The sequence below is a fragment of the Papilio xuthus genome, unplaced genomic scaffold (assembly GCF_000836235.2).
Source record: "Papilio xuthus unplaced genomic scaffold, Pxut_1.1 DF827756.1, whole genome shotgun sequence".
Lineage (NCBI taxonomy): Eukaryota > Metazoa > Arthropoda > Insecta > Lepidoptera > Papilionidae > Papilio > Papilio xuthus.
Genome location: NW_013530893.1, coordinates 6140197 through 6154223, shown reverse-complemented (window position 1 = coordinate 6154223; position 14027 = coordinate 6140197). Strand labels below are relative to the sequence as shown.

The 14027-nt window shown below is 36.2% G+C and overlaps 2 protein-coding genes across 4 annotated transcripts in view; one reads left to right on the top strand and one right to left on the bottom strand.

Annotated features, from left to right (window-relative positions):
• LOC106116275 (protein 4.1 homolog) overlaps positions 1–4119 on the top strand; it is a 50903-nt gene extending 46784 nt beyond the window's left edge. The window contains exons 13-18 of the mRNA XM_013310036.1: positions 41–256; positions 531–626; positions 1501–1580; positions 1913–2030; positions 2246–2356; positions 2500–4119. Of these exons, the coding sequence (XP_013165490.1) occupies positions 41–256; positions 531–626; positions 1501–1580; positions 1913–2030; positions 2246–2356; positions 2500–2571 (693 nt within the window). The 3' untranslated portion in view covers positions 2572–4119. The remainder of the gene's footprint in view (positions 1–40; positions 257–530; positions 627–1500; positions 1581–1912; positions 2031–2245; positions 2357–2499) is intronic.
• Positions 4120–4446: 327 nt separating this feature from the next.
• Positions 4447–12945, bottom strand: LOC106116274 (inactive pancreatic lipase-related protein 1). 3 transcript variants are annotated; one of them, XM_013310031.1, is made up of 10 exons: positions 12842–12944; positions 11212–11274; positions 10780–10806; positions 10305–10482; positions 9794–9890; positions 9564–9724; positions 7282–7404; positions 5871–6113; positions 5320–5500; positions 4447–4985 (listed from the first exon to the last, which is right to left on the bottom strand). In XM_013310031.1, exons 2-10 carry the CDS (start codon positions 11266–11268, stop codon positions 4496–4498), a joined length of 1557 nt encoding a protein of 518 aa, XP_013165485.1. In that variant the 5' UTR covers positions 11269–11274; positions 12842–12944; the 3' UTR covers positions 4447–4495. The 3 variants fall into 3 exon arrangements, with proteins under 3 accessions (XP_013165485.1, XP_013165489.1, XP_013165488.1); XM_013310035.1 differs by having other exon boundaries at positions 11186–11274; positions 12842–12942; XM_013310034.1 differs by lacking the exon at positions 11212–11274 and having other exon boundaries at positions 12842–12945.
• Between the last annotated feature and the right edge of the window lie 1082 nt (positions 12946–14027).

Sequence of the window (14027 nt, the reverse complement as noted above, 5' to 3'; positions counted from 1 at the left end):
GTATATAGTAAATGCATGCTAGTTTAACCCCTAAATCTAGGCGGAAAGCCTAGAGCCCGAGGGAAAGAGCCCTTACGTGACCGCGCGGGCGGTAACCACGCGCACGGCGACCACGCACCACGACCTCGATACGAAAGCCAAGACGCAGCAGATGGAGGAGAAGACGGTCGCGCACACGCTCACCTCCTCCGCCACCCGGCACGAGCAGCGCGTGCTCACGCAGCAGGTCAAGACCATGGTGACCACCGGCGACCAGGTAACACGGCACCCAGCATCCGACACGCCTCTCCATACCTCTACTGCGCCTGCATCGCGCCCGGTCTCATCTAAGCATGGCCGTCGCACTGATAGTGCTTACGCGGCATGAGACAAGCACTGGCCCATTCATTATCACTGGGATTATAATTTGATCGTTATGTTAATAATTTTCCAACTACTTAAATCCTACTTTACCTTCTCTCTATAACTTGTTCGCATAAATCATGTAACCCGTTTGACTGTGTGCATAACATATGTGTGCCCGCTCGTAGCTGGGTAGACGCGGGTCGGCCAGTTCCCTGAGCAGCGGGGACTCGGGCACTCCCATCGACTTCGAGGAGGGTGGGGAGGGCACCTACTATGTCACCGTGAGTATACACAATAGGAATTATCTCTGTTGCTTGCGAGGAGCCGGTTACATATTCTTCAAAGGAAAGACGGATCAAACAATAATAATTTTATAATTTGTGTTATAATTAATTCCTAATAGCAAGTACACAGAGATAAATCTTAACCCTTTTTTCATATTAATTAAAAATGGTGTCTCATTTTTGTTGTAACTATAAATAAGTGAAACAACAGGTCGTATGATATAATTCTATATCATACACAACATATATGAAAAAGTGAGTGAAAAACTATATTATGTTTTAGTGATGTGTTAGTGGCATGACATAGAATGGAATGTTACATTTCAGTATTAGTCGTAAATATTAGTCATTTTCGTCATTTACATTATTATAAGACGAACATTTTAATGGTTGAACAAATTTTTAGTGAAAAAGATTTTTGTTTTCGACTAATACTGAAGTTTAATTTGTCTTTGGTGTCATTATTAAGTGTTGTCCAAATCGATGACACTCTTATGTTTTGTTATGCATCTCACTTGCATGGAATGTTAGAAAGCAGTGAATGTGTTTGTATGATTCGAATTTATTCATTTATATATCAACTTTTTTTATTTTATTATAAGTAAGTATATTAAATATTTATTTATTTAATTTAAATAAACGTATAATATTCAGTGTATTCGTGTGCAAGGTTAAGCTAGAAATGGAACTTAAGATATAGTTTTTATAAACTCTGCCAACCCTATTATGTAAATGAAAATATAATCTTTCCATTATTTAGTAAAAAATAGCTAAGTGAATTCTGTAAAAATATATCTGTCGTAAAATGTAAATGGTAAATGTAATTATGTTGTGAAAAAAGCAATTGACGTATAATGTGTTATGTTGTCAGGAGCCGGGGTCATACACAACGACAACTTCCAGCACGGTGATGGGCAACGCACCATTCGGCAGCATGGTGCACGCAGCCACCGCCACCGCCACCGCCACCGCCAGGGTAACTCACACAAACTCACATACATCTTCATACATACATTTGATTTGGAGGTTATGAAATTCTCTATAAAAAAAATCCACCATCGTTCACAAGTGTCAAATAGAAAAGTGAAGGAGCCAAGCAATGGTCACTTTTAATATTTGTTAAGTTGTGTATTTTGCATAAGATTATGAAGTATAAGTAAATATTGTTTAACGTTAAATGATTCTGTATGTAAGGCGCGATAACACACATTTTAATAGCTCGTTCTAAAATGATATCAACGCCATCCAGCGAAGCAAAATGTCAATATAAAAGTGTACTTGCAGACGAGCACCGGCCCGCAGATAAGTGAGAGCGAGGCGGAGGAGGTGGGGCAGGCCGAGGGTGAGGTCGTCTCCTCGCAGACCATCAGCTCCAAGACGCGCACCGTCGAGACAATCACCGTGAGTCATCTCTTACACAAACCACCTGGAAAATACATCCTTCTACTAAATTGACAAGGTGTTGTCAAAAATATACGATAATCATTAGTTCTCATGGGATTATGTATGGGGCGGTACTGATTTTAACTCTCATGACAAAGATCTGAGTTGCTAGACTTTTTGAAAAACTTCAATAGACCTAAGACATTCAAAACTATGGACTTTAACATTTCTAGTACAAAACGGAGCGCAACGGCGTCGTGGAGACCCGCGTGGAGCAGAAGATCACCATACAGTCGGACGGTGACCCCATCGACCACGACCGCGCTCTCGCCGAGGCCATACAGGTACATACATGTCTTCATACATACAGACACATACAAACATACAGACACATACAGACACATACAACAATAACCTAAGTTGTGCTTTAAATCTCAATCAATTCAAATAAAAATTAACTAATTATATTTGTGTTATGCATTGTCAGGAGGCCACAGCGATGAACCCCGACATGACAGTGGAGAAAATAGAGATCCAGCAACAGAGCACGCAGCCATAACTCTTCCCGCGCCGCGCCGCGCACACCCGCCATCTTCATTCGTGATGTCAAAATGGCGTTGGATACACGTTCACAATATATTAAAATACTTTTAAAAATGTTATAATCGACCAATAACTCGTACCTTATATATTTAGTTATATACTCTCTGTATAAATTATTAGATTCGCGCCATTTTTTTGACATTATAAAACAAGATGGCGGCCTGTCACACAATTAGCCGTAAGCGACACTGCGAATATTAAGTTATTAAAAACGTTATATAATTAATTAATTATCAAGTTAATTGATTTATATTGATGTTGTGGACGTCGGGAGTGACGGCATTCTTTTTATTTAGGTTAAGATCCGCTTCGAAAGGAAATGTTGCCATAGCGAAGAAAAACGTGTTCGTGTCCGTTATTTAAAATGGAATAAGCTTTAAAACATCTCGCACGAGGGAGACCACCGATTAAAAACAATATTTTTTTCTCTCTTATCAATTCAAAAATACATTGAAACTAAACTCGTTCGACGTTGACATTGAAAGTCGCGAGTTTTGTTTGTTAAGAAAATATATTTATGAATAAAAAAAAAAGTTGGTATTAATGTATTTCTTAATATATTACACCATTAGGTGCTATAATGTAAGCGAAATGTCTTGTGTTCGGGCAAATGTGGCTTCTGCTGATGGGTCGTTGACTCGGTACATGATGAATGTTCGCTTGTTCGGTGTATAGGGTAAACTGAAGTTTTACTGCACAATTTCTATATAACTGTTGCGGGATTTTCATTTTTATTAATTTATTGCATAAAACGGGACATTCCAACGAGCGAGCGAGATGCCGCTACATAGTGTTTTCTCTCTCTCTCTATATGTTTTTTTTTTTCAATTTAGATTTATATTGAGCATGTTACGATATTCTGATTTGTGGGCTTTTTTTTCATTACAATAAAATTTTTAATAGAAATTCTGTATATGCCAAAATTCACTCAATACGTTTTTAATTTTTTTTCTTTTTTATTTTTTTTTTAATTCCCTTATTTGATGTGCCTTTATATATGTAAAGGGTAGACAGAAGCCCACAAATAGTCTATCTCTATAAGGTCGACATATTTGTTATATCTTAACGCTAGACGTATTTTTAATAAGTTTCATTGTCGAGTTATTTTGTGCGCCGATTTTGAATCGGTATTCGATTTTAATGTTTTTTTTTCTTTATATATATATTTTTTTTAATAATTTTCACATTTTATTAAGATTAATGTATGAGAGATATTGCATGACGATTATCATTTTGTCTGTTTGTATGTAATTTTATTGTGACAATATTTTATTACGTTCGATGTGGAAATAAAGTTTATATAAACACGAAGAAGTAAATAATACCTTAATGATATAAAAATAAAGGCTTATTTTGATTGTATCGTTAAATTCCGTGTTGTCTTTATATATTTATTGAAGATGTTTATTTTTATAATTGTCCCCCATTTTTGTATAATTTCTTATTTGAACGAGATGACGTCATCAAGCAGCGGATATTACAATAAATGATGCTTTGTTTTATTTATTATCCTTTTATTTTACTAACCTTTTAAGTTGTTTTTACAAAAAAAATACTATTTAACTGAAGTATAAATAGTTGAAAGTCAAGTCTTTTAAATCAAAGTAAATACACTAGTTTAAAAAAATGACAGATAGACTGACAGCAAAGTGATCCTATAAGGGTTCCGTCTTTCCTTTCCGAGGTACGGAACCCTAAAAAAAAATTACTTTAACTTAGACCGAAATGTTGTATGTGGATAAGTCCAGAAAAGTGAGCCAAATGAAAGCTCTTAATCTCTACCTACCCTTCTGGACCAGGTGCTGTTTTTTTTATAATTTAAATAAATATGTTCAGAAGATCAGATTTATTTACAGAAAATACACACAACAATTATGTATTCATCCTCCGAATACGGAACCTGTAAATGTTTTCAACAGTTTTGAGGGATTCGGGTCTTCCAGTACACCACCAGCGATGGAATGCAGTAACTTTGAAGGATCCTGGTCTTTGACTGATCCAGCGACCGATTTCAACACGTTGCTTGGAAGCTGATCTTTTACTGAACCAGCGACAGACTCCAATATCTTTGTCGGATCTTGGTCTTTAACAGTATCCGCGACAGATTGAAGTAATTCTTTCGGGTCCTGGTCTATCGAACCCGCTACTGCTTGAAGTAATTTCGATGTATCTTGGTCTTTTAGAACCGCGGCTGCTGAGTGTAGCGTCTCCTGGTCTTCGTCCTTCAGTATTGAGCCCGCGACGGCTTGTATAAGGTTTGGAGGCTCCCTGTAAGTTAGGCCTTCGCCCCCGCGCCCGTAAGGGAACAGGAAGCCCGTCTGCAGGAAGAACTTGCCCTTGGTGCCCGGCTTCGAGTCTATACCCATGTAGCTGGAATACACATGAATTATATAAAAGATCTTTTCATCATCTCTCATATGTTTTTTTACTGACTTTAAAAATCGCTAATCATTCAACATGGTTAATGAATATTTACTACGTTTTTTTGCTGTATAGAACATTCCTCAAAGCTTAAAGCCATTGTGACATAAAGGCAGGAAATGAAAAGGAGCGATCTTACCAAAAAATCTACCTCAAAATTTTTACTGAAATTATCCTGGCGTACTAAGTTGTCTTTTACCGAATCCACACTCTTTAGGACTCCAAAGAGACGATCCTAAACACAGCAGTTAATGACCATATCTGAAATTCGGTAGACCCTGACCTGACTTCATCATCGCACTGGTCCCTCTTGAAGTGTTCCCAGCTGGGACACCTCTTCGCGGCGAATGCTGTGCGCTCCAGCAGAGACTCCGCGAAGTAGAGCCAGGAGCGTGAGTGACTGCAGGTCTGCAGCAGGCAGCCCGGCTGAGAGTTACCGCCGTTCGGGAAGTAGTCAGCGTGACCTGCGCGATATCACTACTGTTTTTAATTCCTCGACCTCCTGAATTTGTTGATATTTTTTAATATTATAAGGTTGAAAACAAGCGAGCGGCATTTGAATTCGCCAAATTAGGGGAACACTGCCCATAGACATTCGAAATTATAGACGCATTGTCTAAAATGTCCGCCGATATAACGAAGTGACTTTTGCCTATAGACAGCTGCAAGCGCGACAGAAGGGACGGAAACAAAGAGGACATTACACCTTTCTAAACAACTCCTTTTCTGCTAAAACCACTTTGCTTTCTCATTCTTTCTTTTAAATAAATATGTGGGATGAAAAAGATTGCTTTAATTTGACCTCGTGACGCACACTAATCACCAGATACTTACCAATAGGTTCCTTCATGCCGTACACTCCACTATCTGAATGTACACAATCTACATAATCAGCGTCACTATCTTTGACCCTGAGGTCCGCATCCACGTGCGTGAAGCAAGGTCCGGCGGGGTCTAGTGCTGAGATGCGGCCGGGCCTGCGCCCTGTCAGCTTGAGTAGAGTCTTGCCAGCAAAGCCACTGATGTGGGAGCCCAGACTGTGACCTATTAAATGAATTGAAGCCGGATCTGTGCCGCCTGCGGACGTCAGAAATAAAACTTGCATATAAACACGTAATGTGAAACCATTTAACAATTATTTTGGATTCTGGTTTGTTTTAAAAAAATAATATTCATATTAATAAGTGGAAAATTTATGATATTATCAAATTCCTTATTTATAGTGGAAATATTTCCGCACGGACAAATACAAATACCGGAATTCCATTGCGACCTCTAACTTCTACGCAAAGACCTTACATGTCTTGTTCTCGTTATCTTATTTATGGTATTTACTTTGCATCGATACTAATTGATTTTTATTTACGAACTTAAGAAAGAAAAACTTTGTCAAATATCAGAACTAATTATGATAGAATTTTACTGCAAACTGGATTCAACGTAAAATGTAGGAATTTTTTACTTTATTATAATTAAGAAACCTAAAAATAGTAATTACCAATGAACTTATTACTCGTATGCTGAGGACAATATTTTTTTTATTTTATTCGAACACAATAATTATGTTTTCTATATAAGGTCAAATGTCATACATCGTATTATATCTGATAAGGTAATGAGAGTAAAAAGTCTGTCAGTTTATAAAACATGTTAACTCTGTTGACGTGAATCCTGAGCGGCGAGCGGCTGACCGCTACTGAAGTGCCATCATCATGACACTCTTGTTGACATTGACATCACTGACACGAGGTCGTGATACTTGACATTACTTATTTATGAATGAACTTTACAATTGCATAATTTATTTTTAAAATTATATTTTTTTAACGGTGGGTTTTTGAGACCAAAATTTTTGTATTAAACATAACGTCATCTCTGTCATTATCTTTGATACGACAGAGATAATGATATGTTTTAAACGGGGATAATGCTCTCAGAAATCCACGATAAGCCAGCTACAATTTTAAAGTCTTCCTATATTAACAAAATATAACATCAAAGGGTGCGCGCTTGATTTTTTTTAATTAACAAAAAACACAACGAATACAGAATGAATTCCAAAAAAACGGACGAATTAATAACCTCCTTCTTTTTGAAGTCGGCTAAAAAAGACATACAGATTAAAAAGGGAATGTGAAGACAATTTCTTATAAAATTTAAAATAAAAGTTTGACCAGGAACCCAACTGATGTCAAGTGTATTCACTCTATATGAAGGTAGAAAGTGTTTGTGTGTGTGTTGTTACCTTTGACCATAGCTGCGAGCACCTCGCCCAGCTTGCGACCCATGAAGCGCACGTATGTAGTAGCGCGCAGATACAACCAGCGGATCAGCGGACTGCCGTCCAGTGCTAACACGCTCGTCTCACCTGACACAACATATAATAATACTGAACTACAGTACCCTATGTGTTCTTACAGACTATGTTCTACATCTATGCCTTTCTTGGAGATCCATGTCGTCGTTCTGGAGATGCCTTCTAACAAACGTTATAATATTAGTAAGAAGTTTGTGGCATTACTGGTTGGAATCATTTAGCGCGAATGGCGCTCATGACGCGCTGCCGTTACCACGTCAAGTGTCAAAATTCTATTAGTGAGGGGACATAGGCGTCGACATCTCAATAAGAGTAGTGTTGTGCCGGTACACCGGATTGTCGGATTTTCTTTCTAACAGAAGTAAGATATGGCTGACGTGGACAAGACAAGAGAGAGTTAAGAGTACTTTAGGAAATCATATATTAATTTCATCTCCCCTTTCTTATTGCTAGAAGAATACTAAGTTATGTTACCATCTCTTTTCGTCTTCATTTATACATACAATGAGTTTATAAACACTTGTTACATGTACATTGTACCTTGTCTAATATGAATAAAATAAATAAAAACCTCAACTCTACATCAGGATGTTTTTAATGTCCATTAAGTAATTACCTCATTATAGAATAACTGAGTTTTATCTTACAATTCCTAGTCCTTACATTAATTATTCTGTTATGGTCTTCATCGTCATATTGTGTCGCAATGTCATTATAGTTAGCATATAACATTGTTTTGAAGAAGGTTGCGCTTTACATTTCTACAAGTATATCAAGAATAAATAATTTTATGTTAAGATATACTTCTTACTAATATTATAAATGCGAATGTTTAGTTGCATGGATGTTTGTTTGAAGATATCTCCAGGACGGTTGAACGGATCTCGATGAAATTTGGCACACATATAGAACATAGTCTAGAAGAACGCATAGGCTACAAATAAAGTTCCGTGCGGACGGAGTCGCGAACGACAGCTAGTAATAATATTGTTGCCTCTATTTTTTTAAAGACAAAGATAGGGATGACTATATGTGTAACTGTGGTCAATATCTACAGTAAATCTATGTCCGTATGTTTAAATTTTAATAAGCTGAAATTATGTGCAATACGGATACTAATAAGATTAAGAATCCAAGTTGACATGGTCGCCATACATGTACCACTTACACTAACCTTTCTAAATGGACTGGCTATAAGACTTAGTATTTTGTGCCTATTTAATTTTTGCTTTTTGGCGCTGATGGTAACGGTTTCTATTGGTATGGATTCAAACTTATTATATACATAGAATTAACTGTCAAGTAACATCGACGCATGTTTAAATGGGAACGAAACAAAAGCTGTCTCAAGCAATTGCCTATCTATTTATAGAGATAAGTGGCCACAAGAAGCGAGTAGCGATTTGTGACGGCCAACAAAGTCTAAACTAAACCTAAAAGTCCGTATAAAATGTACGAAATGATATATTGTAGCTATCGCGTGTGACTCGTGTGCAGCGACCCTTAGGTATAATTTACCTAAACATTTGCAGATTGCATATTCATTTAATTTACCATTAAATCTAAGTGTTAACGGATGTGATGTGGGAAATCCTATGGATGACAATAACTTTATTAACATTCTAAAGACGTTCATATCTGACTCATTTACGTCGCACGTAAAAACTAAATTATAAAAGTCACCAACAGGCATACGGAATTACTTTGAACTTGAATCATTTTGTCACTGACTTAGAAAAAAAACGAATGTACAATCATGTTTTTGGAGGTCAAAATCTTTTAAATTTAATTGCACAAGATAAATAAAAACGACATTTTTTCTATTATTATAACTACTAAACAGTTAGTGGTAGTCTTACTAATATTATAAAAGCAAATGTTTGGATAGATGTATGGATGGATGTTTGTTTGAAGGTATATACAGAACGGATGCTGCATGAATCTCGCTCAAATTTGGCATAGATGTAGAACATAGCCTAGAAGAACACATAGGTTACTAATATTTTTTTAATTACGCGCGGACGAAGTCGCGTGCTACATCTAGTTGTACATAAATAATACCAGGTACAAATAGATATTTTTATATATTTGCGATTCATGGTCATCTGCGTTGCGCAGTCCCCTCCCCTCTCATCCCACTACACCCCGATACTACTAAAATTGTGTTCTGTAAAAACTCACGCGAAGTTAACTTGTTACTATGTACTTACCACTTCTAAGAAATGCTTCACTGATATTCTTAAAGCTATCTTTTGTAGGATCATCAATGAAGCCGTGCACAAAGATGATGAGGTTCTTCTGAGGGTTGAAGGCGCGCGCGCGGGTGATGGCCTCCGCTGCCACACTGATGTTGTACACCTTACTGCTAGCCCTGGACAACATTGCATTGAGAGTAATAATTCTGTTTTTAAAAGATTATTAAAAAGAGTAGATAACTAACCTTGTTTTAAAGAACAAGGAGAGTGAGTTTAGATCTGGTTCCCTGACGCCCTCCAGCTGCTCGTACGCCACTCCCAGTAGTTTCTTTACGTGAGCACCTGCACATGTTGTGTCCAATTGTAGTGTGATACAGATTGGTTAACTTCATCACTTCTTAACACTTTCAATGCTACTAGCCTGGCTTATTTACTCTCACATTTTAAAATGTAGCACCTATAGTGTTAATATATGTAGTATGAAGCAAAAAAACTATACGGATAGACGATTTTTAAAATGCTACGTGCATCGCCAGTAGCGGCTTTAGGTTATGACAAGGTGGGGGGACAGCCCAGAGCGACGGACGAAAAGGGCGTCCCTTTATTTTTAACTTTAGCGCCAGCGGTGCCTCCTACGATTATAAGATATCTTTGAAAGATTTCCCCCGACACCGAGAAAAGATGGTGCCGGATATGTTGAAACCGGCTTTGTGCATCAGTATAGCCAATCTGTTGTAATGGGGTTTTTTAACTCACATCCAGCGGAGCCGACATAAGCTATGGATTCGTCTATGGGTTGCTTGATGGGTCTGATCTGCTGTTGGATTCCTTCGCCGAGGTTGTCCAGCAGGCTACCCTGCTGCTGACCAGATGCCTTCAGCAGCGATAAGTAGCCTACTACCATGCCCACCAAGTAGTTCATGTTGAATAGATTCTATAAGCAAAATGAAGCCTTATACTAAAGCAATCAGTCTTAATTAAGGTTTAGCTTAGTGTAGATTTCTCAATATAAAATATTCAATTAATAGAACACAGAGTCAGGTACCCCTTAGTGACAAAGACTGCTCATGGTAAGTGATTTCATTAGTACTGATTTAGTTTGAGAAAATTTTAAGGCACTTCTAAATAGGTATTAAATGTCTCTGTGTAGAATTAACATCTATCAGGCTTCATAAAACTAATTCTAAAGTTTCAATTATTTCTGTAACTATGTATTTAATAAATTACTAACCACGAAATTATTAAATCCGGTTACAACCTGTAAAACAAAAGTATGGGTTAATTACCACGACTAAAAATTGTTTAAATCGTCTTTTTTTCTCCTTTTTTTTCGGGTTTTCGTTCTTTAGAAAATATCAGTCCTTAATCTACTTAGAAAATAATTAAAACTACAAGTATACAAGCAAGAAAGAATAAAAAAAAAAACATAAACAATTTCTATTAGACCTATAGCACACCATACCCCGGACTCTGTCTTCTACGTCCGAATCTTTGGACTAAAGTAGACAGAAGTCTGTAATCAAACGTGCAAAGTGCGAACAAACAACACACAAAGTGCAATTCAGACAAATAATTTGCGAGATGATAATTATGTTATCATTAAATCAGTGTTAAAAGTAATCAAATGCAAACGCAACTCGTGTTAAAGCGGCACACAACTCACTCCGCTGAATAAACTATTGAAAGTCAAATCGTAAACTTCTTCAGCGAGAACCTCCATGTTGTACTGCAATTAGGAATTAAGAATATTTCAGTTATTACCAGTGCCCCGACTTCACTCGGCACTTCGAATCAGAGCTACTGAATATTCATATAAAATTACTTAAAAATCTGTCAAGCTGTTTCAGAGGAGTATGGTAACTAACATTGTGACACGACAATTTTATCTTATTAAGATTATTTATCTGGTATATAAACACGGCTAAACACTCACGTATATACGTCCGGTGGCGGCACCGACTAGTTTCGAGCCCATCGGGGGCCCTTCATCAGGATGAGTGGAGCTCATTGTGAGCGACGGGCCGCATCCGCGAAATAATACCAGTACCACTCATTCTGATGAAAGGCCCCGATGGGCTCGAAACTAGTCGGTGCCGCCACCGGACGTATATACGTGAGTGTTTAGCCGTGTTTATATATCAGTTTAGTATAATGTCTCACGAAAGTTTGAATAATTTAATTATATATCTGGTTTTTGATAGTGTAATAAATATTAACTACATAACTATTTATTAATTATATTATCTTTGTATATTATCATAACCTTTGCCTGTGACTTCGTCTGGGCGGAATCAAGAAAATCTAGTAATAAATAAAGCCTAGATCATCCGGTAATCGTGTTGATTCGCAACTGTGATATTTTTTTAATCGTTTCAGTATTTTCGAAGCCTATTCAATACAAACAAACAAAAACTCAACTCTTTCTTCTTTATAATCTTACTAATATATTGCATTACTATAAATTATAGAGCGTCGGTGGCTCAGAGGTCGAACACTTGACTTGCGATCTGCAGGTCCTGGGTTCGAATCCCACCATGGTTATGTTATTTATCCGACGTTCTTATGTTGAAGGAAAACATCGTGATGCTGCACATATCTGAGAAGAATTTCAAAGATATGTGTGAATTTAACCAACCCGTACTTGGCCAGCGTGGTTGACTATGACCAAATCACCCCTAACTTAGGGTAGGCTCTGAGCCCCTCGGTGTGGACGTATAGTGAGCTAATGATGATGATGATGACAAATTATTTAAAATTGATAATATCGCTCCTATAAATCAAAAGTGAGGGGAATGTCTTTGTATTAATTGAATATAGGAATAAGGTTTATATTATAGTATATTTTTTTAACGCTGGAAGTGAGTAACAATAAACCTAGTTCTTTTTTAATTAAACACATAAAAAAACTTGAATAAACTTGTACAGGAAATAAATTTCACTTCTTATCGATGTTTTCTCGTTTAGTTTTCGTTTTTTTTTTAAACAGTATTCGGGAAATTAATTAAACTGTAAGGAAATCTAATTGTCACAAGGTGAGTTACATCATTAAGGGCAATGTTTTGGTTGTAATTTTATAATAATTAAAAAAAAGAAAATGTGATAAATTAAAATACACATAAGGTTTATTATTTTTTTTTTCTTTTTTTTTATCATTCAGCAGATTTCTATAAGATATGGTAAAAATCGAATTTCGTTATAAAAAGCGTTATTTAAACTTCATTTTAATGGAAAAATATATTGGTATAGGTATATTACGTAGTTTTAAATCGAAAAAAATTGAAAATAGAACTTACGTTTGCAAGAGTCCTCAAGAAATAGTTTTGAATTTTTAATATATTTTTTACCACACTATTTAATGTTAAACAAACATATTATTTACGATACTTGATCGTATAAAAATTTATAAACAAAGTAACGTGCGTTTGTTTCTCTGACGGATTTTATACTAACTGCAAACGTGCTTTTCTGTTTTCCACTTTAAATGTACCATCGTGTTATTTATCACTTAAAACCAGGGATTCTCAAACTGCCACACGCAGAGACGTTAACTTACCATAAGCAGTTGTTTTAGTGTGCTTACTAAATTTGAAGTGACTCCCGTTAGTTAATATAAAATAATTCTCATTGTGAAAAAGTTAGTTGTATTAGTTTTTTTTAATTTTATAATAACAGCATCATTGTTGTTCCGAAATAAGAGAAATGAGAGATAAATCGGTTCGCTTCTTTATTAATGTCACAAGTAGTTTGTAAGTAACGTGTCTAATTCGTCCCGGAATTAAGAGTATTAACTGTTCGACTAAGATGTGAATGTAATGAGAAAATAAAATATGCTTTTTACCTTTCTCTGTCCATTATTCCACAAAGGTTGCCTGTATCTGCAGATTATTTGGAATATTAATGGTTGTTTTTGAAAAACACAATGCAATTGTCACGTCCAAAGTTTGAGAACCACGGAAATTGGATTGAATAACGTTTTAACTAAAGAAAAAACCTAATAGCTTTGTTACATCATTTAAATAGCTAAGTTAGCTCTTAATAGAATACACGGAATTAATAAGACAAATATAAACATAGAAAGATATGATATTTTACGCGATGTGATTTTTGTCTTTCATTTCCCGCGCATTCTATTTTTGTCATCTATATTTTTTTTAAATAGTTAAGTACTTGATATGCGACATCCTCGGTGGCCAGTACATTGGTAGCATAAAAACTCCTTGATCAGAGACGTCTACGTCAAACTTCGTTATTTTTTTTCTTTTTCTTTAGTAAAAAGTTGCGACTTCGGTAAACACATGGCTGACAGAGGTGTTTATGACTATTTCCAATGTTGAATGTTGTAATGGATTTACAGCGCAAATTAAATATTTTTTTTTATTTTAAACTTATCAACTGCGATTGTTTGGTATTTCCATGTGATATATTTAAGGTGAAGATATCATTGGGGAAAGACAGGCATAATTTATATGTAATAGATAA